The sequence below is a fragment of the Daphnia magna genome, linkage group LG5 (assembly GCF_020631705.1).
Source record: "Daphnia magna isolate NIES linkage group LG5, ASM2063170v1.1, whole genome shotgun sequence".
NCBI classification, from domain to species: domain Eukaryota; kingdom Metazoa; phylum Arthropoda; class Branchiopoda; order Diplostraca; family Daphniidae; genus Daphnia; species Daphnia magna.
In genome coordinates, this window is record NC_059186.1 from 9,720,537 (window position 1) to 9,742,304 (window position 21,768).

Here is a 21,768-nt window from a genome sequence, read left to right on the forward strand (position 1 = left end):
ATATTTCACAAAAATGTTCAGATTCACCAAAGAATCAAAGACTGGTAATATAATACTCTATTTCTTAGCGTATTCTATCTTTTTTTTTCACATTTGGTCGTTTTACTAAGTTGGCAACAGGCCAACAGCAATGGACAAAACATTTTATCCTAGACAAGCAGACGAATAAGTTTTTTCAAATTTGTGTGTTTACTTTAGAGGGGGTTCTGCTTATCAAACACATATCGGCCAAATTTCCCCTTTTCTTTTTTAAATAACCAAAAACCGCATTGAAAAGTACTTTACAATGTCAACGCAACCGTTGGCGACACAGATTGTGGAACCCGAGGAATCATTTGACCCGGAAATTCTATCTTTTTTTCATGATTGTTCGAAAAAATTGGACACACACCATGATCGTTACGAGCGTATCGTGAAACTAAGCAGAGATATTACAATTGAAAGCAAGAGAATTATATTTCTGCTTCACAGAGTGCAAGATGATGCATCTAAACTCAAGTTAACCAATGAAGCTGAAGGAAAATTACAGCTTGTGGTTAACTCCTCTTGGAATCGTCTAGCCAAAGAATTAGTCGGACAGGATCCTCATCACTATCTGCGAGGTTATTCACCAGGTAACCCTTCTTGCTTGCTTGTTTTTTTTATGAAATATTATTTTTCTGCATTTATTGCACTTTTGACAAGTTTCTGGGAATTCCCATAATTCATGCTTTTATCTAGTAGTAATGAAGTTCTGTTCATTTTTGTTTATTTTTTTAAGTTTATCAACTTTATTGTACTACTGCTATTAAGAATATAGAACTTATGCAGGTTTCCTAAAACAATAACAAGGTATTATTTTAATCAGGACTGCAAGAATTTATTGAGGCCATAAGCTTTCTCCAGTTTATTAGAGATGGAAGCTTGATTACTCTTGAAGAAGTACAAAGCAAACTCAGTTATGCTGAAGATTTAAAGGTTCCAGTGCCAGTCTATGAATACTTACTTGGTATTGCCGATCTGACTGGCGAACTGATGCGTTTGTGTATTAATGCCGTTGGACGAGGCGAAACGCAGCTTGTCTTTAATACCTGTTCATCTTTGCGTGAAGTCCACGAGGCATTATCGAGCTTAAAGTATAGTAAATATTAAATGGTAGTATAGCTTTTTTTTTAAATCTTGTTTTATTTTGATTGTAGCCTTGGATTCCAGCGTGAACTGAAACGCAAGTTGCAGGTTTCAAGACAAAGTTTGAAAAAAGTTGAGACTGCCTGTTACACCGTTCGAGTAAGGGGTAGTGAGATTCCTAAAGAACTTTTGGCCGCCAAAGCAGTTTTAAGCGATGACAATCCTACTTGGAACGAAGAGTACGACTGATTCCATAGGCAACTGCACGGTGGATCGTAAAAATCCGTGATATATTTCTTATTTTTATTTTAACAACGAAAATGTACTTTTTGAGCGTATGGCTTCATGAATGATCGATTCAGATTACTCATCAAATATACTTGGTTTTTGTAAGAGCCGATTCTCCAAATGTTGGATCTGTCATTCTAGACCAGTCGGTCTGTCCTACGACAAATCCAAGATCACGCATCTTTTTTTGTTGCATTTTTTCTTCAACATCAGCCCACCGAACCTAAGAATGATATTAATTGGGTGGATATAAAAATAAAAAAGGGGAAGGATTTGCCAATTACAGGACAAAAGATTACCCTTTTCTTTCCTTCAATACATTTACGGTCACTATAATCGTCAGGTAACCCAGATTGTAACCAATCTTCCATTGAAGCAGGTTTATCTAATTTTCTCTTGATGATACCATCCAACCGATCTAGGATAATTCATTAAAACTGTATCAGTGCTTTTCTTAATGGTTTCATCGAAAGATTTTATCACCTAGCTTTTCTTCGGTTTGCTCCATCGTTTCCCATTTGCTTACTGCGGGGGTTTCGTTTGGACTTCCATGCGAATCCTAGATTGGATAGAAAAGCAATTAAAACCTGTTCTATAAAAAATTTAATAAACCATGTAGATAGATTTACTTCATCAACGGGAACTGTCGTTGAAGTATCAACATCGTCTGGAGTAGGAATCCTCTCTTCATCAATTTCTTGTAAGAGCCAACGAATATCTAAGCGCGGAAGCTCACTGTCTGGTGCTTGTTGCCATTCACTTTTCATTTTCTAGTTGAAAGACATGTCAATAAATTACTACTGAAAACGATCCATTCACTTTGAAAAAAATCACCTCAACGTCCTTGTCTGTACATTTTCTATTGGTTCCAGTTCTATTCTGGACTTCAGGCAAGTCGATTAAGAAAACAGCAAATGCACGACTCCGTGCTGCGTTATAAATGTCCAAAATATCGCTCACTTTAACATGGAGAGCATCGACAATGATGAATGAAAAATGACCATCATCGAGGTTTTTCCTGAGCGATTTCAACAGACTTTGGCGATATTGCTCTTCCTGGTCTTCCTGCCACGGAACTGGGCTTGTACCTTCGTCCATAAGATAATAGTCATCGATGGATAGGATTCGTGGCGCTGACCCACCCATTGCCATCTCTTTTTCCTGCGTTAACAGAAAATTTCTCGTTAAACTTCAATGTGCGTTACGATACAAACATAATAATTGGCAACGAACCTTTATCAAACGGGCCAGATGACTTTTACCTGATCCAGGGAGACCTCGCAAAACGACAACAATTTTTGAAGGGCGACCATAGCGTCCCGGAGGCAGTAAAAGATCTTCTACCATAACAACTTCCATTTCTACAGGGGCAACCGCCACGTCGAGTTTGGGAGGCGTTGTTTCTGGCATTTTATGTTGTAAAGCAACGAGGCCTGGAGACGAAAAAGGGAAGATATTGGGAAAAATCTTTTTGATTTCAACTGAAGTACCTTCGGTTGCTTTATCAGGCAATAACTGAGATTGGGATTTGGGAAACGGATTTTCTTCTAATTGGATAGCTGCTGCTGAAGGGAAGAGGGGCAGCGGAGTTGGTTTGATTGGGCTTTTTTCAACGGGGACTATTTCCGGTAAGGACTTCTCAACTGGAGCGACATTTTCAGACTTAACAGCTGTTTCAGTTTTAATCTTACAACCGGTGATCTCAGTTTTTGAAGATTCAATCTCTAATGGCTTAGAATGAGAGTACTCGATGGTTATGGGTTCGGCGAAGCGGCCACGCTTTCCGGGACGATGGTTATATTCAAACACAAGGGGTTCCAATACGCGGCTATCAACCTTAAGAGGTGGTGCACCGAGTTCCACTGGCAGTGGCTTGGACAAAGCTGAAATCTTACTTTCACCGTGTTCCACTAAACGCGCCTCGTACCTTGGCCGAACACCACCTTCAAAGCCCAGGACTGTTTCTGTCATTGCTATTTTATCTAAGTGCGGAGCTAAACCGGGAGCTTTGTATGGTATAAATCGTTGCCCATCAGTTTTTCCACGCATTGCCCGCTTTCGGAAAAGATTTGCGGCCGTTTCACCTGAACTATCTGAAGGAAAGGTTCGTAAGTCTTCATCGTTATTCTTTTCAGGACTTAGGAAGTTAAGTAGATTTCGAGGCGGTTCTAGCGTCTCACGCGTAGGCGGATGTAATCCTCGTGGGACGATCGGCTCTCGCCGATTAGGCGGTAACAAAGGTTGGATATAGTGAATATCTTCTCGATGAAAGTCGCGGTTTTCAAGTCTTAACGACGGGACGTCAAACCGTCTTTGTCTGGCATCTTCAAACTCAGAACCTGGAAGATGCTGCCCAGCTTTAAGGAGAGGGGAACATAGCTGCTTTTGTGGTGGTTCAGGGCTTCTAAATGGTAGGTGACGTGGATGATTATCCATTCTATATGAATGAGGATCACCCGTGGAATGTAAAACGCGTTGATCGCGAAATTCTTCATGATAATGAGGTGCTAGATGATCAAGCCGATCCCGTGGTGAGCTGTCAAAAGACGGCTTCTTTGCTTTTGCACTTGAATTACGTTCACTGTCTTCTTTATTTTGATAATTTTGTGGGATATGTAGTTTAGGATTCTCAGCTGGATGCAAATGTGTACTTGAATTCGGTGCATGGCTTGAAAATGAATTGTGCTGCGACGGTAGGATAAGCGGCTGCCCAGAAGGATTGGGCATATGGGACTGGAAATGCGAATTACTGCGATGCTGAAGATCCTCACGAATTCCGTTGTTCCCGATTTCTTGCGCCATCTGACGTGCTGGCTGGCTCACGCCGGCCCCCACGTGCTTGGGTTGCGCGATTAACTGGTTCTGCTTGGCTACGGATTCTTCTCGTTGTTTGCGTAACTTCTCTCGGTTTTGGATCAGCTGTTCACGCCAAGTTTTCCACTGAGCTTCATAAACGGCAAGCGCTTTCTGAAATAAAATCTTAGTTGGCTGTATCACGTAAGCAAATATGATGCGCGGAAAAATTATTACCTTGTCCGGATGATTTTTGTTTTCATCTTTCCAAATTTGAAACTTTGTTTCCCATTCTTTAAATTGAATGTCAAAGTTTTTTTCTTCCTCTGACAAAACAATTGCATTCAAATTGCTTGAAGCATCTTCTTGTTGTGGCGGTGGAGGTATCTGTGGAGCAATCGATGGGTTTGCAGGTGGTGGAGGGGGTGGTGGCTGAGCATTTGGTACAATACTGCTGCCCATGCTGATATCAGAAAAGTAATTACTTAAAAAAAATGGTCAATTAACCTTAATTCCAAAATCCTACTTGGCTTGAAAATTTGACTGCCATGGCTGCTGCATCCACTGAGATTGTGATGCAGCAGCATTCCAAATGGATGCAACAGGCAAAACCCCTGCACCATATTGTGCCGAAAGTTGCTGAGACGCAATCATATGGAAGGCGTTCACATCAACCATTCCTTGTACTTGATCAGATCTCAGCGATGCTGCAGGATTATACCACTGACCAACCCAGGGGTTGAAATTCCCCCCATTTGGCATCATTTCAGCTATCATAAGAGAAATCCAAGTCTGTAATTACTGTATATTGTACAATTTGGAAATCACAGATATAACTTACTAGAAAGCTTTTGAAATTGTCAATTTAACGTCATCAAATACCGGTCATCGTCTCAGAGGCAATATTGTGGAGAAACAAGTGTTTGGTAATGTACCTTCACCATCTGAAACCTTACAAACCACGGCCAACCCCTGATTTTTATAGAATTTAATACTGTTTTATTAGGACTGCGAAATAAATTTTATTTTACAAGTATTATTCAATGGAGATGCGATTGGAAAATCGTCTGCGTGTCATCTACTGCATTTATAATATGCCGAATTGGAAAGTGAATGATCTCAACGCCATCTGTTGGACAAATAAGGTATAACGAAAGAGCACAGTTATCAGGAAAACAAGACGGTAATTTATCTCTGATTCGTTGGATGGAAATGAAAAAGAAAAACGATTATTAGGCATATTATATACTAGCAAACCATCTAATATAAATACAAAGAAGAAGTATACACAATGTAAAGTAAAGGGACAAAAGAGGACTCTCGTAATGTCGTTGTCTTTTGAGGGAAATCGAGAATAACTGTTCTGAAATAGTTAGTATTATTACCTCCTCCTTGCAAAAATAAATAAACTAAATCACAGATAAGACAATGGGATTAAACTTTTTATTGGTCATTTGTAGCAGCATTGGTGGTATTGAAATCGTAACACTGGCTAAAAGCACAGCTGCAATAGCCGCTAGTGAATTGCTAAACAAACCAATGCAATGCCAATCCACCAACAAAAAAAACAAAAACACATGGTACATGTGACAACATAAAATTTATTTTCGATACAGTGTCTAACCCTGCTTAATAGAATTTGAAGACAACAAACATTGAAATGAAAAGCTGTGTCCAAATCCCAACCCAAACTTGTTTGTTTGCTATGGAAACACCTTTGTTAACAGGCTCTGGTAACATCAAAGGCTCTGTTTGGCTAATGAGCCAATTGTAAGCTCTGGTTCTATTTTGTTTGGTCATTTCTGCTCCCACTTTTTGTCGAACGAGAATGTAGTAATCGTTAACGTAATCAATCTGTTAATATATCACAAAGTATATATTTTTTAAATGTGAATATTGCTCTCTTTTCCAAATGCTCCGCTTGATTACCTGGCCATCACTCAGCATCGTAACGTCAATCAGTTTCCGTTCAAAAGGCACCAAAGTAACAGCCTGGAAGCGGAAAAATCGATCTGGGAATTCCGTCTACAAAAACGCAAATATCAATTGTAAATCATATTGCCTGAAAAAATAGAATTTCAAAACAGCAATATTGGTTTACCGAAAAAGTGGTGGGGATCACACGAAGAATGCTTTCAATACGTATACCGAAATCTCCTGCCTTGTAATAGCCAGGTTCTATTTGGTAGTTGAAAAAGATGTTGTTTTCAATTAACAATCAACCCAACTGAAAAGTGCTTCATACCATCCGAAAAAAAGTAGTTCTCAAAGAATGTGTTTTCCACTGAGCTGCCCAGAGCCACACGAGTTGGACCTTTATCAGCAAAACACTTGGATTAATTTATGCGCAAACGGTATGCTTATACACGTATATTTATACACGTACTTTCATGGATACTTCCAAAGTGCCCAATTCCATGCCCAGTGCCGTGAAGATAATCCAAGCCCTGATCGAAAAGTGGAGCTCGGGCGAGTACATCAACGCGTGCGTCTCTAGTCGTTTTTGGAAAGACGAGCCGGGCAAGGTCTAAATGACCCATGAGAACCAGCGTGTAAGCTTTTATTTGCGCAGCAGTTGGCGTTCCAAAGTGCAGGGTCCGGGTTACATCAGTTGTACCATCTTTTCAACAAAATCTGCTATAGTTTGGATATGCATGCGAGTAATTTCGTAATTATTTTACCAAAATATTGTCCACCCGAATCTAATAGGAACAAACTGGTGGTTCCAATTACTGCGTTTGTCTCTTCCGACGCAGAATAGTGAATAATAGCACCGTTGGGGCCGTATCCAGCTACGCGTAAAAAAACGCAAAGAAGTGCAATGAATGCTGGTTTTTAATAACAAATTATCGTACCAATCGTGTTGAAACTTGCGCCTTTATTGACTTCCTGTTGAGCTCGATATTTGAGCAGTTCCGCGCTTACTTTCAGTTCATCCCAGCGTACACCTTTCGGTATCTCTTCAACCATTAAAGAGATGACATCGCAGAGGGCTACCGCGTCTTTCAAATGGGCGTTCATCATTCCTTCGGCTTCAACTGTGTTCTTCTTGGCTTTCATCATCAACACCGGAGAGGGTTTCAGCAATCTCTTCGTCTCTGGTATCTAATTGGCATTTTGAATAGGCATATTGTATAGTTCGGGGTATAGCAAATCTATAATCTAGTAAATAATATATACAGCATTGTAAACGGCATAACTTGCGCCACCCGTGTACACGAATTGACTTGGAATGAGAACCATGCTAGCTGATTTTGCTAAATCGGGTAATTCAGCGACGAATCGGTCGTAAGGTCGCTGTCTGTAGAATTTAACAGCATATCATAAGGTGATATTTGTGTTTCAAAGGGATTAATAGAATTTACGTGACTCCGGTTAGGTGTGTTTGCATCTCGGGACTGCTAATCTTGCTCGTTTCGGCAAACAACACTAGCTGAGTGGATGAAACGTACATGTAGGCCAGTAAAACAGGGTGATTGGGTACATCAGATCCTCTGATATTTAGCAACCAAGCCACTTCGTCCAGAGCGGTTATGACCAGAGCGTCGGCCCCTTGCTTCGGGAGCTCTGCTCTCAGCCTGTCCACTTTATCTTGCCACGACTCACCTGATTTCGCCATGTATAATAAACTATCTGCTCATGAGATTCAACATTGATTTAAAGTATTACCGGAATAATTCAAGTGAAGAATAAAGCCCGGTTCAGTGTTGACTGGCGGACGACCGGTTGTCCATATCACGTCGATTAAGTTAGTTGGCAACGGTTCAAACTCTATGGGCGCTGTAATAAAATGTTGGTACACAATAAAGCCTTTTGATAAAAACAAATGTCAAACTAAGTTGCCTACCAAGATCTTTGTCGTATCTCTGCCAAGTGGTAGTGCCGATTAATGTTGGATCAGCCGCTACTTTTTCATCAGTTTTCAAGACTTCTCGCAGCCACGCAGTGATGTTTGGTACCTAGAAATGCAACGTAAAAAGTATCGTTTTAAAACACATAAATCATAAATGATCGCTTCAGCCTGTTATACAGTACCCCAGCTTCACCATCCTTCATCAAGATCCAGTTGCAGTCAAGTTCATTTTCGGCTTGCAAAAAGTAACGTCCGTCTGTCCAAACAGCAGCGGCATCTTTGGTGATTACGGCTGTACCGGAGCTTCCACTGAGACCGCAAATGAACTCCCGTCTGTGATCGTGCGGTGCGACCTCTTCACCCTAAAACCAAAATAAAGAAATTCAGATTTTCAAAGAACAAACCTTTTTTTTTTTTCTTATTGATATTATAACCTGATGAGCATTATCACTAGTGACGATATAGGCCGATATATTATACAAGTCCATTTGTATGCGGAGATCGATGAGTCGTTTCCTAAACAAATATTAGAGTTATTTGCCAGTGTCTTTAAACTTACAAATAGCCTCTGAATTTTACGCGGCACTTACGTCGTGTTGACACGATTAGGTGGTATTGTTGCTCCCTCTTTACATCCCGGACGTTCGCTCACAGTGGGTGAACGTTTTCTAAGTAACCGGTCGCCAAATGAGGGCGCGTTATCCCAGTCTTCAGGAGTCCTCAATGCTATTGGCCCACTTTGCGTCAGATTTACCAGCGTCAACAGAAAAACCCCCGCCAGTAACACTTAAAATTTCAAAATGTTGATTTAATTAATTACAAAAGTTAGACGACATTTATGAAAACGAAATCGTGATGGATTTTTCTGCCAAATTCTCACCGAGTTTCCTGGATTCAGGCATAGCTCACAGCCTCACAACTTTTACCGACAGGAGAAAACGTTCGACTACGGGTTTGATCTTTGTTTCCAACACGTTTTGTTGTGCCGAAAATTCCGATGCGCAGTCCTTGTTGGCCTGTGTATGATAATTTGTGATCAACCCGTGTCCTATCTCGGACTTTTTGTTTACTACTTACTTTGGCAGCTACGTTGCAGGTCGAAAGATCATGAAACCAGACGCAAAGGTAAGTGTAGCTCTATCTTATATATACCATAATAACCAGCTTAAGTACTAATTCCGTCACGACTTGTGTTAAGATAAGAACAGTTCGCTTGGTAGCCGGTGGCTAAGATGTAAATACATTTTTAATGGGGGGTTTTATGGGTCCGCACGAACTGAACTGTAGCCCACTATTCCTTGGAATGTTGCACTGTTTTTTATGTAGCATAACACCGCAATAAAATATTTTTCCTTTTCAATGTGTTGCTAAATATGCAGCTGATTTTTAAACATTTGGACATCATTTAGATGTTCTGTCTGAATCAGTTTTTTTTCCTCAATTTCTTGTCCAATTATACCTGCAAAGGTTTACCCGGTTTTTCAAAATTTTAGCACAACAAACAGATTTGTTTGTTAGCATATAGTTTATTGCATTCTTAAAAATAACGAAAATTGCACGCATAACTGAAAAAGACAAACTAAACGCTTCGAGAACTAAAGCCGCAGTTAACAAGGATTTTGCGATATCGTGGGAAAACATTAACATGCACCAATTACAACATACGGACTAATAAAAATTAACATAATAAAAATCAATTAATTTTCTTCCCCTTATCCGATAGGTTTACATCGTCAAAAAAAATAAAATTGAGTCCGAATAAATGGGAGATTATGGGTCACTAGTGAATGTGGAACTGTCATCAACAAACGTAGTGGTTTCCAATTCTGGTATAATCGTCGTAAAATCGATGGATAACTCGGGGAAAATGGGTGATGCATCACAACAGATACCCACATATCTAAATGAACGAACGGTGTCAATTATTCATAAGGGGCTTGTAAGTGCATGTGATAAGCAAGCTTAAAAAACTTACTTGTTTTCGATAACGCAAGCAGCCTTGGCGTCCACAGTCAATTCCTTGGACACAAATGTGGATTCGTGCAAAACGGTGGAACACTTCCAAATGGATTTGCAAACAGCGTGATGAAGGCGATTCGTCGTACACGATTCGTACTCGACATCCGGCTGAATGGTGGTTAGAAAATCGTTAACATTATTAAAGTGATACGTAAAATCAAGAGTTATACCAGTTCATCTTCCCAGGACAGGTCTAGTGTTTCGTTGCCTGCAGGAATTTTAACGTGTGTAAGATTATGTTCAAACTGGCTAATCCATTCTTCAGGTGAAAACGATGGAAATTCAAAATGTTCGGTAATGTGAGGTGATCGAGACGTTTCAAAATGTTCGGTAATATGAGGTGATTGAGACGTTCCAAAGTCTGGCCTGAAAGTTGATGTTATTGGTCGTTTAAAAGGAATGGCTTGATACCCTGGTGCTACAAGGGCTGAGACTGCAAAAGCGGGTTGGCGGATACCACCGCTGAAATGATTTGGCGAAAATGCTGCTATTGGAGAAGGCGCAGCGAGAGCAAAACCGTAAAAGGGTTGTAAGCCTTGATTAGCTGAAAATTTTGAAAAGCAGTTTCTACTTTAGTACATTGATAAGGATATCTATGGGTTTAACAATAAACCATCAGCAGGACGGACGTCAGCCGTGGCAGCAGTACTATTCGGTTTCACGACTACCAATGAAGTCAAGGGTGTGACGAAGCCGTACTGTCCCACGTAAACGAACGAAATTTAGTACACGATTACACAAACTGATGAATGAAAACTTACTGTAAGAGAGAGGTTGAGAGCTTTGCCGTTGAACTCGGCAATAGCCTTGGCATCATCGACGATTTGACGTTTCTTCAACATATCCTGAATCGTCATGTACGCCCAAATTTTCTCCAATGAAAAGCTCTTTTTGGCAGGTACCGTTTCGACAACGCTGTTATTCGGATTGGGTAATAAAATGTAGTCGTCTATCACCGGTCGAATGTCAGGGAATAAAAAGGAACCACTTGCTCCTGTTCCAGTGATGGATGCACTCAGTTCTGTATCCGGGTCGATTCGGCCGGCCACAACAAATTCTGTGCCCTTGAAGAAGTTGGGTACGTTGGTCTCAGTGACGTCATGCACAGGACCATCTTTGTTATAAACAAAGCGAACATTGTTGAGTAGAGGTGATGCCACTTCTTCAAAGAATCCCTTGAGCTGGAGAGTGGCATCCGCAGCTTCGTAGATTTTGCGTGCAAATCCACGGTTTTGACTCGAAATTTTGGTCAAGAAATCGTAATCTGTGCCCGTACCAAAGGCCAAACTGAAAATGCTCACCACGTCGTCACTATTTCCCTTCCGTACATTGGCAAGAATTTCAGTTTTATCAACCACGCCTGAAGTGGGCTCACCGTCTGTCAGGAAAATGATGATCGGCGTGAGGCGCAGTCGTGACTGAACGGATTGGCTGTTTTTCAGCGCCAGCAAAAGGGCATCGTTAATGTTGGTGGAGGAAGTAACGTCCATGGTGTTGACAAATTCTTTGGCCCTTTTGATGGAACGCTCCGTTACAGGATACGCAAAAATATCATCGTAGAGGCCAAAACTTTCTTCCAGTTCTGTCCTGTTCTGCGGAACTTCTGTTGTGTCTCCCACCGGAATATTGTAGTAGTAAGTTTCAAGCGCTTTGTATGGTTTTCTTAAATCCCATTCCTAGATTAACGTAAATTAAGGTGAATCAGACGTTAATACCATCTTTGTTTAAAATCATAAAGTGAAAATTACCGAGACGCCTGTTGAGAATTCAACGACACTAAAGAGGTCGTCTTCTCTCAGTTGGTCCAGGATGGAGTTCATGGCCTGTTTCGTTTGCTCAATTCTCGTTCCTGCCATCGATCCACTTGTGTCCAGCACAAAGATGACGTGTTTAGGAAGGGCCGGCAAAGTGGTTGGAGCAAAAAAGTGGACAAAGTACCCATCCACCACCTGTGTTTGAGTTAACAATTGAAGTAAATGTCTTTGGTGTTCTCAAACTGAAAAACTTACGTGAATTTCTCCGCCGTTCCTTTCAATGGACGAACGATCCACATCGTACTGCACAACAAATTGACCCTGCAGTCCATCCTTTGAAGATTGGATTTGCTGTGTCTCTGTCGGCTCGTAAACGACGCTCACAACTGTTTCGTTCGTGCGGATAATCTTGGCTACCTCGTTTTCACCTGTTAACATGTTGGACCGAAGGTAAAAATAAGAACCAAAATTTAATTGCAAATCAAATTCTTACTCAGGTCTTGATTTTGTTCGATATCATTGCCTCGTAATTGAGGGACTGTGATTTTGTTGATGGGGAGCGTCTCAAAAATGTTGACTCGAACGCTCATTTGTGGGACAATTGAACCCGGGCTGACGTGAATGGCCTTTTTTTATCAATGAAATATTCTTTTATCAAACATCTCTAATCAAATGAAAATAGGTCTACCTGCTCATAAATTCCTCTGCGTCTGGTCAACAACTCCTCGTATGTCAAGTTAAATAGCATTTTCGCCTGAGGTTCAACATTAACCGATACGGTAAACTGATTGGCATCACGGGCACTGCGTAATTGGTTGAAGAATTACATTTTTAAGTTTTTTTTTTTTTTACAGCTGTTGTAAATCTACTTACTTTGCAGTCACTTGGGCAGCGGATAGTCCCGCATCCACCGCATTCTGGTAATCTGTTTGAGCTTCTTCTTTTTCTTTAACACTTGCTTTGTACACCTTTCCATCAATTTCCCTAATACACATTAATAGTATTTAAAGTGTCTGTCTCATTCACAAATTTAAATAAACTTACATCAAGAAACTGGAAATGAAGGCCGTGTCTGGCAGAACAACATGAAAAGTGGCTTCCTGAGCTTTGTCAGCAGGATTGGCAACTTTTGACGTGACTTTTGTCGAGGCATAACGTAGCCGGATATCCGATACAATCTCCATGAAATAAATTCGTGGTAGGGCATTCTCGACCTTTTGTTCCTGTAAAAATGAATAGACTTTTTGCATTGTAAAAGCTTTTGATATGTAATCAACAATAATCGCTTTACCTTTGGCTGATTGAGTTCAGTAGTTGCCTCAACCAAGTTTTGGACATCACGTCGAACGATCCATACCCGATTAGCTGGGGAAGCACTCGCAAACATCAACCATAATTGCAGAATGATGAGTGCTGATAAACGAAAAGAAAATCGGGTAGTCTCTGTCATCTTGTCGTGCTCCTCTGTGATGTATCTTGCCCGGTAGCGAAAGATTGTCTGCAGACCTTCACAGAACCTCCCTCCAATTTATAGTGGCAGTGGTCACATTTTTTTTTTTTTTTTTTTGCTTCTTTCCCTCGGGTGAAAACTGAGAATACAATTGAGATCCCGAGACGGCTAGCCCCGGGTTATTCCTTTTGGTTTTTCCCGTCAACGAATTTATTACGGCATCCAATTCACACGTAAGAGTAAAGATGTAAGATGCGATACAGAATTAAAAAAGCTGTTCTTGCATTTTTGAAATGAAAATCCATTGGAATTATTCACGAAATTTGGGTTGTATAACGCGAACGATTGGAATCACGGGGCAACTTACCGTAAAAGGATTGATATATTGTCTAAATAGATAAAGAAATATAAAAAAACTTGTTTATTTTTCACTAAAACCAACAGACGAAGAACTTCCCCGAGGCCACAACGTGACTTTCACCAACGCCCAAGATCACCTTGACTGTGTGTAAGGCACAAAAGCAACCACTGTAATTTTGAATGTTATTTTTTAATCTTTTGAGCGGAAAGCCTTGGTCACGTTTTCGCAATTTTATTCCTTATTTTCAAAGCCACTAGTCTTACACGTAGCAAAAACCCAAGTTACACCCTTCTCTATCCTTCCTGTTTTCCGTCTCAGCCTCAATATTGTCTGTTAGTAACGTGACTCGCACCGTTTGTTTAAGAGATTTCTTTTCTTTAAAAAATGGTTCTTTTTTTACGAGTTGTGTTTGCATTTTCCAATACAGTTCAAGGCCAGTACTTTTACGGAAGGAGCCCCCTTATTTGGCAAACGTGCAGTTTCCAACGCTTTTCAGGTCACGTGAGGTCTGGAAATCCCGAGCGTGTGGAAATAACAGAAATTAGTGGGGAAGCCCAATTTGTTAGAATTGAGTTAGCATCCGGTTGTGTCACTTATAGGTCAAGTTTTATCAAAAAAGAACTAAAACAAGTATACTATTTCAGTCCAAAACGCTGTTCTTTTTCACGACACGATGCATTGTTGCTTTTCTTTTCGGCTGGGACCATCTGTTCACGACTGTTCTTATAGCTAAACCTAAAGCCAAACAAAAGGTTTGACCCATTCAAACTAACGTTAATGCAATCAGCTATAACCACAGAATTTAAATCTCAAGAATAACTTGCGAATGTTCTTGTTTTCCGTAAAGGATGGGCGAGTATGCCCATCACCAAGCAGTGTTCAAAAAGAGTTCGCAAATGATTGATATTCACAATATGCGTAATTAATCACAAAAATCGTTGGATATTTCGAAACAATTTTCATCCATAAATGGAACCCACTACGAACGTTCAACTCTATTTGCATCATCTTCATAACCTACAGGCAAAGTTTTCTGCTTTTTCAAATACCTGTTGTATACCTACGGGCCAGGGGGTGGACAACTCATCAATTGTCTACCTTTCCTTCTCGAAACTTCCAGACGAAAACGTATGGTAATGAAGTAGGTTTGAGTGCCCATCCTTCTTTATCGTTTTCAATCTCTTCCTTATTTTCTATCGCTATAGGTCGGCAGCCCTTTTGCTCTATGCCAACTTTGATCTCAGCGCTGCTATTCAGCGTTACAGACAGCCTTATGACATGTGTTGTTTTCAAATGTCATACCTTTTTCCCCAAGACATTTTCAATACGATGATTAATTCGTTTTCGTTGCCAACCTCTTGGCTGGAACACAAGAGTCGAAAAGAGCGGACAGATTCACAAAGAAGGCGGGTCATAATTGAAGGGACGTTCTATGCTTCGAGGGTTGCTCCAGGAGTAGCTTCCAGCTAAGTTTATTGTGTGACAAAAATTACAGGTGAGGCAGACCGTTTTATGTCACTACATCGTACAGAAAATCATCTAGTATGAATCATTCTTATTCATGAAACTGTTTTCATTGCCCATGGTTTACTGAAATATCATAGAATTGGAATGATATTGTAGTGTTAACCATGTATTTTGGTAGATCCATCAGTTTTTTTAGGTCAATCATCAAATTTGTGTTACAAACCTTTAACAGTGTTTCACTCCCAATTCTTTCGTGAAACAAATTAAATATTTGCAACCGTTACAGATTCACGCATTTTAATAGATTATTCTTCCTTTATACGAATACAGAAATAATTACCGTACAGCATAACAGTAGAAAAACGTCCTCGCTTTACATTGGGACATAATAAAAAACAGTTTACGAATATCTAGTGAATTAATAACGGATTATATAAATAGCGTTTTATAGTGCATAAGAAAACATCTCTAGGATTTCACAACAAGGTCACTGGTAAGCACGACATCATCGCCAATAAGCGCAATATCGGTTACATACTCTGACGTAAGAGTAGTATCTGGGAAGACTGGATCAGAGAGCGTAGAACCCAAATGGCAACAGATACCGACGTACCTGGAAAAACAAACGTTACTGATTGAATTGGCCAAATACCAGACAGATGAAACGAGGCGGATTAAAACTCACTTGTTTTCGATTACGCATGCGGAATCGGCATTCAAAAAAGGTCCAGCGTAAGGTCTGGATTCTGGCATAAATTGTGAACACTTCCAAATTGATTTGCATACGAGATTGTGGACACCATATGCATAACACGAACCATACCCGGTATCAGGCTACATCGTTGTTAAAACCATCATTAGAAATTGTTTCTAACTGCGTGAATTCTTCAATAATATAATCTACAACAGATTTTACCAGTTCATCTTGCCACAGCAGTTCAAGTGTATCATTGTTGGTTGGCATTTTGACGTGAGTGGCGTTGTGCTCAAAGTTGTTGATCCATTCGTCAGCAGAAAAAGGTGACGCGTTGTATTGCAGGAGAGATGTTGATTCTGTTGTCAACTCAGCTTCCGTAGTACTAAACCACTCTTCGCTTTCAAATCCAGAAGTTGATTCCTCCAACGGCAAAGATTCAGGGGCGAAATAAGGCGGAATAGCACCGAGCTGATAATCCGGCAATGCAGCAGCAAAGATGCCAGCTGAATGAAAACCTAATTGCAATTTGGATAGAAACTGTTGCTTTTCTATATTCGTCAGAAATATGAGTGCAATAACGTACCAGAACTTCCAACGTCTGCGGGACGGACATCAGCCGCCGCTGGAGTGCTATTCGGTTTCACGACTACCAATGAAGTCAAAGGCGTAACGAAGCCGTACTGTTCCAGCGTAAAGGATATTTAGTACACGATGACGTAAACTAATGAATGAAAACGTACTGTAAGAGAGAGGTTGAGAGCTTTGCCGTTGAACTCGGCAATAGCCTTGGCATCATCGACGATTTGACGTTTCTTCAACATATCCTGAATCGTCATGTACGCCCAAATTTTCTCCAATGAAAAGCTCTTTTTGGCAGGTACCGTTTCGACAACGCTGTTATTCGGATTGGGTAATAAAATGTAATCGTCTATCACTGGTCGAATGTCGGGGAATAAAAAGGAACCACTTGCTCCTGTTCCAGTGATGGATGCACTCAGTTTTGAATCCGAGTCGATTCGGCCGGCCACAACGAATTCTGTGCCCTTGAAGAAGTTGGGTACGTTGGTCTCAGTGACGTCATGCACAGGACCATCTTTGTTATAAACAAAGCGAACATTGTTGAGTAGAGGTGATGCCACTTCTTCAAAGAATCCCTTGAGCTGGAGAGTGGCATCCGCAGCTTCGTAAATTTTGCGTGCAAATCCACGGTTTTGACTCGAAATTTTGGTCAAGAAATCGTAATCTGTGCCCGTACCAAAGGCCAAACTGAAAATGCTCACCACGTCGTCACTATTTCCCTTCCGTACATTGGCAAGAATTTCAGTTTTATCAACCACGCCTGAAGTGGGCTCACCGTCTGTCAGGAAAATGATGATCGGCGTGAGGCGCAGTCGTGACTGAACGGATTGGCTGTTTTTCAGCGCCAGCAAAAGGGCATCGTTAATGTTGGTGGAGGAAGTCACGTCCATGGTATTTACAAATTCTTTGGCCCTTTTGATGGAACGCTCCGTTACAGGATAAGCAAAAATATCGTCAAAGAGTCCAAAGTTTTCTTCCAGTTCGGTTACGTTAGTCTGTGGAACTTCAGTCGTGTCTTCCGACGGAACATTATAGTAGTAAGGTTCAAGCCCTTTGTATGGTTTTCTTAAATCCCATTCCTTAATTGGAAAATATAAGTTATTGTCAATGATTTATACTGAATCTAATACGGAAACTACCACAACGCCTGTTGAGAATTCGACGACACTAAAGAGATCGTCTTCTCTCAGTTGATCCAGGATGGAGTTCATGGCCTGTTTCGTTTGCTCAATTCTCGTTCCTGCCATCGATCCACTTGTGTCCAGCACAAAGATGACGTGTTTAGGAAGGGCCGGCAAAGTGGTTGGAGCAAAAAAGTGGACAAAGTACCCATCCACCACCTGTGTTTGAGTTAACAATTGAAGTAAATGTCTTTGGTGTTCTCAAACTGGAAAAAACTTACGTGAATTTCCCCGCCTTTCTTTTCAATGGACGAACGATCCACATCGTATTGCACAACAAATTGACCCTGCAGTCCATCCTTTGAAGATTGGATTTGCTGTGTCTCTGTCGGCTCGTAAACGACGCTCACAACTGTTTCGTTCGTGCGGATAATCTTGGCTACCTCGTTTTCACCTGTTAACATGTTGGACCGAAGGTAAAAATAAGAACCAAAATCTAATTGCAAATCAAATTCTTACTCAGGTCTTGATTTTGTTCGATATCATTGCCTCGTAATTGAGGGACTGTGATTTTGTTGATGGGGAGCGTCTCAAAAATGTTGACTCGAACGCTCATTTGTGGGACAACTGAACCCGGGCTGACGTGAATGGCCTTTTTCAACCAGCAAGGTTTTGTTGATTTCATGTCTCTTGTCAAATCAAAATAAATCTACCTGCTCATAAATTCCTCTGCGTCTGGTCAACAACTCCTCGTATGTCAAGTTAAACAGCATTTTCGCCTGAGGTTCAACATTAACCGACACGGTAAACTGATTGGCATCACGGGCACTGCGTAATTGGTTGAAGAATTACATTTTTAAGTTGTTTTTTTTACAGCTGTAGTAAATCTACTTACTTTGCAGTCACTTGGGCAGCGGATAGTCCCGCATCCACCGCATTCTGGTAATCTGTTTGAGCTTCTTCTTTTTCTTTGACACTTGCTTTGTACACCTTTCCATCAATTTCCCTAATACACATTAATAGTATTTAAACTGTCTGTCTCATTCACAAATTAAAATAAACTTACATCAAGAAACTGGAAATGAAGGCCGTGTCTGGCAGAACAACATGAAAAGTGGCTTCCTGAGCTTTGTCAGCAGGATTGGCAACTTTTGACGTGACTTTTGTCGAGGCATAACGTAGCCGGATATCCGACACAATCTCCATGAAATAAATTCGTGGTAGGGCATTCACGACCTTTTGCTCCTGTAAAAATGAATTTAATTTTGCATTGTAGAAGCATTTGAAATATAATCATTGCCTTACCTTTGGCTGCTCGAATTCATTAGTTGTCTCAATCAATTCTTCGACGTCACGTCTAACGATCCATCCTTTCTTGGCTGGTGACGCACTGGCAAAAATCAACCATAATTGGAAAATGACCAGATGTGGTGCCAACTGAGATGAAAAGCGAAATTTTTTTGCCATCTTTTGGTTGGTGTTATTGCTCGTCCGGCAGTGGACCGTTGTCTGCAGACCTTCACAGAAAAAACACGTATTTTATAGTCAACCCGAGTCACGTATGTTTATACTTTATTTTTTATTTACTTGTTTATTTATGTTCTTCTCCCTTGAGGGAAAAAGGCTCACAGCATGTGGTTAGGACTGTGATTACGGTTTTCCCCACTGTACAGCACTTAGTGATTGATTATTCGATTCACGAGCAAGATTTTCAAGATTGAAGTTATGTCGTGAATCGGAGTTGGGATAGCAACCACACGAATAGCTGATAAAGAATCACTTGGAGGGTGCAACATATCCACAGAATGAATTATTTAAAATTCACTTTATTAAAACATGTGCAATAAAAAGGTGTTTTCTTTAAATCTTGATCGGATTTCAACGTCAAAGAACTCTCTGAAGGCCATGTGTATGTGTTCTTGCTAGTCCTCAAATTCACCTTGACTATGAATAATAAAATTAACTAACCGCACTCACTTTACTTTTCGCATGTAGCCCGGGAATTTGTGGTTCAATTTAGTTCGGCTGACACAATATACGCACGAGTTCCCAGTCTGCTTTGTTACGTCTTATTTCCTGTCAAATAAGAAAATTTGTCAATCACATCAGCCTGTACTATTCGTTGGTAAATCTATTATTAAACGTCCCCACAGATAAAACGTATATCCGACGTAATTTTCACCGCAATGATAACGCTATTGTTTTTGTTGGAATCGAATGGCGTAAAGTTGTCAGCTTCTACACGGATCTCAGAAGTTGTGAAACCAAACAAACGGGGAAAACCGGTTTCGTTCAGCTCGAGTACGAATTCTGCCAGAGCCATTTTATTGAGTCAATAATGTTCATTGAAATGTGTGGCTAGGTTTTTCCATCAGACTGTGTTCGTGCAACTCCTCTGGTAACCTGAAAAGTTTTTTCCCGTTTAACTGCAATCGCATGTGGCAAGTTACCAAAAACTACGGTACGAGCCGAATAGCTATACTTGACAGTGATCTTTGGCGATTGTTCAAAGTAATGAAATTGAATTCTTTTTTGGTTGCATGCCAGGAGATTATATCGGTAAATGAACTTGTTGTGTTTGGAAACATAACACTGTAAAATAAACTAGCGTTTGACGTGAACAAATCGTTTCAACTGTTGACTTGCAGCAGATAATTTCTAACGGTAAAAATGCCAGGAAATTCGGTTTGAATTTTGGCTCTTTCGTCATGTTTATTAGAAAATAATAATAAAATGAAATGGTATTTAGGAAAACTTGGGGAGAACACTCCTTGTGTTTGTGCTGAACATGCAGCAAGAAAGGGGTTCCTTTACTTAAAAGTGTAGTAAATGATAATCTCTACCTATAAAATGGTTAATTCCCACAAATTAAGGAAAAAGGACTTCATGGAAAAGGGTACTCACACTATTCAATGATATTATAAATTTTATTGTGCCTTTGGGTGACATTAACCAGTTCTGTATTATTTTCTGGCACATACACTTTAACAGGGAATGTTGGGTGGAAAACTGGTTTTTTTTCTCCTACCCTGCAAGCGAAATAATCTCGTCTTAATTGATCCATAATTACTCGTTGTTATTTTCTAACCTCACTAAATAAGTGATCTAAATAGACCCCTATGAAACTGGTATTTTGACCAAGGTACTTAAAGCCAAATTTAAAATTTTTAATGCGAAAAAAGGATTGTGCCGTAACCAGGATTCGAACCTGGGTTACTACGGTTTTGTTGTACGTTGAGATCCACAACGTAGGGTCCTAACCACTAGACGATTACGGCTGTAAAAATGTTACCCTTACATTGTATAAGTACCATGCTGGCAGGTACTCAGTGAAAATGTATTCATCATTTTCAATTCCATTTCTTTTCTCCACATTAATTTGATATATTGATATGAATTAGTCAAGCAGGAATAAGACGAAAATTATTTAAATGAATAAACTCTTCTTGGTATTTGGCGATTTTGACCGATTATTTAATACCATAGTTTTCTACCTGATTCTCACAAAACAAAAATTTTCGAAGAGGACAACATAAATATTTTCAGTTACATCTTACATTCATCAACCTTCTTGTGTACGCTTTTCGGTAGTCCCGCACAATTGTTGCGTAATGGAATTTTAAAAATTATTCCCCATTCCGTAAAAAGTAGTTGGATGTGATTTGAACGTTCTAGCTAAACTCTTTGGTATTAATGTTAGGAAAGCATAAATTTAATTGAAAAAAGAATTGTGCCGTAACCAGGATTCGAACCTGGGTTACTACGGTTTTGTTGTACGTTGTGATCCACAACGTAGGGTCCTAACCACTAGACGATTACGGCTGGAATATTACAAACCAAGTGCGGTATATATACCATGCGATCTGACACAAAAACATGATCAACTAAACAGAATTGGTTTGTTCTGATCAATTGTGAACTAAAATTGACAATTGAAACATTATTTTATGCAATACTTACAGAAACATCCATAAAGGTTTAATTTTTCCGGTATTTGCCATCAGACGGCAAATGAAACATTGCCCCAAACCGAACTGGTGGGCCAAGGACTATTACCATTAGGCAGTCGAAAATGCGGAAAAGAAGGGCAATAAAACTGGGTAATTAATTTCTGTATTTTTTTCTCTTCTGAACAAGGCCGTACTTTATTTTTTTTAAACCCCTAAATATTCGAAAATACTATTTTGTCTTAAAGAAAAAAAGAAAGGGTGTGCAAAATCTGCTAACCCACACCTAAAAATTTTTTCTCCACTTGGCCGTGGAACAAAGAGCACGTGTG

At 40.1% G+C, this 21,768-nt stretch overlaps 5 protein-coding genes and 2 long non-coding RNA genes across 8 annotated transcripts; 3 read left to right on the top strand and 4 right to left on the bottom strand.

Moving 5' to 3' along the window:
* The first annotated feature begins 155 nt into the window (after positions 1–155).
* On the top strand, positions 156–1,502 carry LOC116924063 (translin-associated protein X). The gene is made up of 3 exons (XM_032930646.2): positions 156–614; positions 848–1,115; positions 1,179–1,502. Exons 1-3 carry the CDS (start codon positions 287–289, stop codon positions 1,354–1,356), a joined length of 774 nt encoding a protein of 257 aa, XP_032786537.1. The 5' UTR covers positions 156–286; the 3' UTR covers positions 1,357–1,502.
* Positions 1,145–5,312, bottom strand: LOC116924048. Of its 2 annotated transcripts, none has more exons than XM_045173956.1 (11): positions 5,220–5,312; positions 5,030–5,160; positions 4,715–4,958; positions 4,426–4,651; positions 2,629–4,362; positions 2,230–2,556; positions 2,025–2,165; positions 1,879–1,954; positions 1,695–1,813; positions 1,434–1,618; positions 1,145–1,368 (listed from the first exon to the last, which is right to left on the bottom strand). In XM_045173956.1, exons 3-10 carry the CDS (start codon positions 4,951–4,953, stop codon positions 1,478–1,480), a joined length of 3,003 nt encoding a protein of 1,000 aa, XP_045029891.1. In that variant the 5' UTR covers positions 4,954–4,958; positions 5,030–5,160; positions 5,220–5,312; the 3' UTR covers positions 1,145–1,368; positions 1,434–1,477. The 2 variants fall into 2 exon arrangements, with proteins under 2 accessions (XP_045029891.1, XP_032786504.2); XM_032930613.2 differs by having other exon boundaries at positions 2,629–2,828; positions 2,886–4,362; positions 5,030–5,277.
* A 457-nt stretch (positions 5,313–5,769) lies between these two features.
* Positions 5,770–9,137, bottom strand: LOC116924055 (xaa-Pro aminopeptidase 1). Its single transcript, XM_032930634.2, has 16 exons — positions 9,119–9,137; positions 8,922–9,057; positions 8,632–8,827; positions 8,476–8,557; positions 8,224–8,403; positions 8,036–8,147; positions 7,858–7,968; positions 7,554–7,794; positions 7,369–7,489; positions 7,044–7,293; positions 6,870–6,980; positions 6,575–6,808; positions 6,434–6,502; positions 6,290–6,366; positions 6,118–6,213; positions 5,770–6,042 (listed from the first exon to the last, which is right to left on the bottom strand). The coding sequence occupies exons 2-16, from the start codon at positions 8,941–8,943 to the stop codon at positions 5,818–5,820; spliced, it is 2,127 nt and encodes a 708-aa protein (XP_032786525.2). The 5' UTR covers positions 8,944–9,057; positions 9,119–9,137; the 3' UTR covers positions 5,770–5,817.
* Positions 9,138–9,547: 410 nt separating this feature from the next.
* LOC116924049 (inter-alpha-trypsin inhibitor heavy chain H4) lies at positions 9,548–13,345 on the bottom strand. The gene is made up of 12 exons (XM_032930614.2): positions 13,106–13,345; positions 12,859–13,037; positions 12,688–12,798; positions 12,503–12,617; positions 12,308–12,440; positions 12,070–12,242; positions 11,809–12,009; positions 10,822–11,736; positions 10,674–10,758; positions 10,231–10,604; positions 10,017–10,168; positions 9,548–9,941 (listed from the first exon to the last, which is right to left on the bottom strand). The coding sequence occupies exons 1-12, from the start codon at positions 13,262–13,264 to the stop codon at positions 9,812–9,814; spliced, it is 2,727 nt and encodes a 908-aa protein (XP_032786505.2). The 5' UTR covers positions 13,265–13,345; the 3' UTR covers positions 9,548–9,811.
* Positions 13,346–14,090: 745 nt separating this feature from the next.
* Positions 14,091–15,557, top strand: LOC116924071. The gene is made up of 2 exons (XR_004394741.2): positions 14,091–14,758; positions 14,831–15,557. It is a non-coding gene; the product is annotated as an uncharacterized LOC116924071 (long non-coding RNA).
* Positions 15,373–19,006, bottom strand: LOC116924051 (inter-alpha-trypsin inhibitor heavy chain H4). The gene is made up of 12 exons (XM_032930615.2): positions 18,795–19,006; positions 18,556–18,734; positions 18,385–18,495; positions 18,203–18,317; positions 18,009–18,141; positions 17,771–17,943; positions 17,508–17,708; positions 16,530–17,447; positions 16,373–16,469; positions 16,009–16,304; positions 15,778–15,926; positions 15,373–15,705 (listed from the first exon to the last, which is right to left on the bottom strand). Exons 1-12 carry the CDS (start codon positions 18,954–18,956, stop codon positions 15,561–15,563), a joined length of 2,679 nt encoding a protein of 892 aa, XP_032786506.2. The 5' UTR covers positions 18,957–19,006; the 3' UTR covers positions 15,373–15,560.
* Positions 18,973–20,377, top strand: LOC116924070. The gene is made up of 3 exons (XR_006646859.1): positions 18,973–19,950; positions 20,037–20,153; positions 20,239–20,377. It is a non-coding gene; the product is annotated as an uncharacterized LOC116924070 (long non-coding RNA).
* Positions 20,378–21,768: the final 1,391 nt, after the last annotated feature.

What these genes read in the sequence shown, in the direction of transcription:
- LOC116924063 (XM_032930646.2), top strand. Translation starts at nt 287, where the DNA reads ATGTCAACGCAACCGTTGGCGACACAGATTGTGGAACCCGAGGAATCA. An exon ending in TCTGCGAGGTTATTCACCAG is followed by an intron (nt 615 to 847) that starts GTAACCCTTCTT and finishes TATTTTAATCAG; the next exon opens with GACTGCAAGAATTTATTGAG. An exon ending in GAGGCATTATCGAGCTTAAA is followed by an intron (nt 1,116 to 1,178) that starts GTATAGTAAATA and finishes TTTTGATTGTAG; the next exon opens with CCTTGGATTCCAGCGTGAAC.
- LOC116924048 (XM_045173956.1), bottom strand. Translation starts at nt 4,953, where the DNA reads ATGATGCCAAATGGGGGGAATTTCAACCCCTGGGTTGGTCAGTGGTAT. An exon ending in CGACAGTTCCCGTTGATGAA is followed by an intron (nt 1,955 to 2,024) that starts GTAAATCTATCT and finishes TATCCAATCTAG; the next exon opens with GATTCGCATGGAAGTCCAAA. An exon ending in GTATTGAAGGAAAGAAAAGG is followed by an intron (nt 1,619 to 1,694) that starts GTAATCTTTTGT and finishes TATCATTCTTAG; the next exon opens with GTTCGGTGGGCTGATGTTGA.
- LOC116924055 (XM_032930634.2), bottom strand. Translation starts at nt 8,943, where the DNA reads ATGCCTGAATCCAGGAAACTCG. An exon ending in TCTTCACTTGAATTATTCCG is followed by an intron (nt 7,795 to 7,857) that starts GTAATACTTTAA and finishes TGGCGAAATCAG; the next exon opens with GTGAGTCGTGGCAAGATAAA. An exon ending in GAACTACTTTTTTTCGGATG is followed by an intron (nt 6,367 to 6,433) that starts GTATGAAGCACT and finishes ACTACCAAATAG; the next exon opens with AACCTGGCTATTACAAGGCA.
- LOC116924049 (XM_032930614.2), bottom strand. Translation starts at nt 13,264, where the DNA reads ATGACAGAGACTACCCGATTTTCTTTTCGTTTATCAGCACTCATCATT. An exon ending in GCAGAGGAATTTATGAGCAG is followed by an intron (nt 12,441 to 12,502) that starts GTAGACCTATTT and finishes TGATAAAAAAAG; the next exon opens with GCCATTCACGTCAGCCCGGG. An exon ending in TGACGTCCGTCCTGCTGATG is followed by an intron (nt 10,605 to 10,673) that starts GTTTATTGTTAA and finishes CAAAATTTTCAG; the next exon opens with CTAATCAAGGCTTACAACCC.
- LOC116924051 (XM_032930615.2), bottom strand. Translation starts at nt 18,956, where the DNA reads ATGGCAAAAAAATTTCGCTTTTCATCTCAGTTGGCACCACATCTGGTC. An exon ending in ATGAATTCGAGCAGCCAAAG is followed by an intron (nt 18,735 to 18,794) that starts GTAAGGCAATGA and finishes TCATTTTTACAG; the next exon opens with GAGCAAAAGGTCGTGAATGC. An exon ending in GCATGCGTAATCGAAAACAA is followed by an intron (nt 15,706 to 15,777) that starts GTGAGTTTTAAT and finishes TTGTTTTTCCAG; the next exon opens with GTACGTCGGTATCTGTTGCC.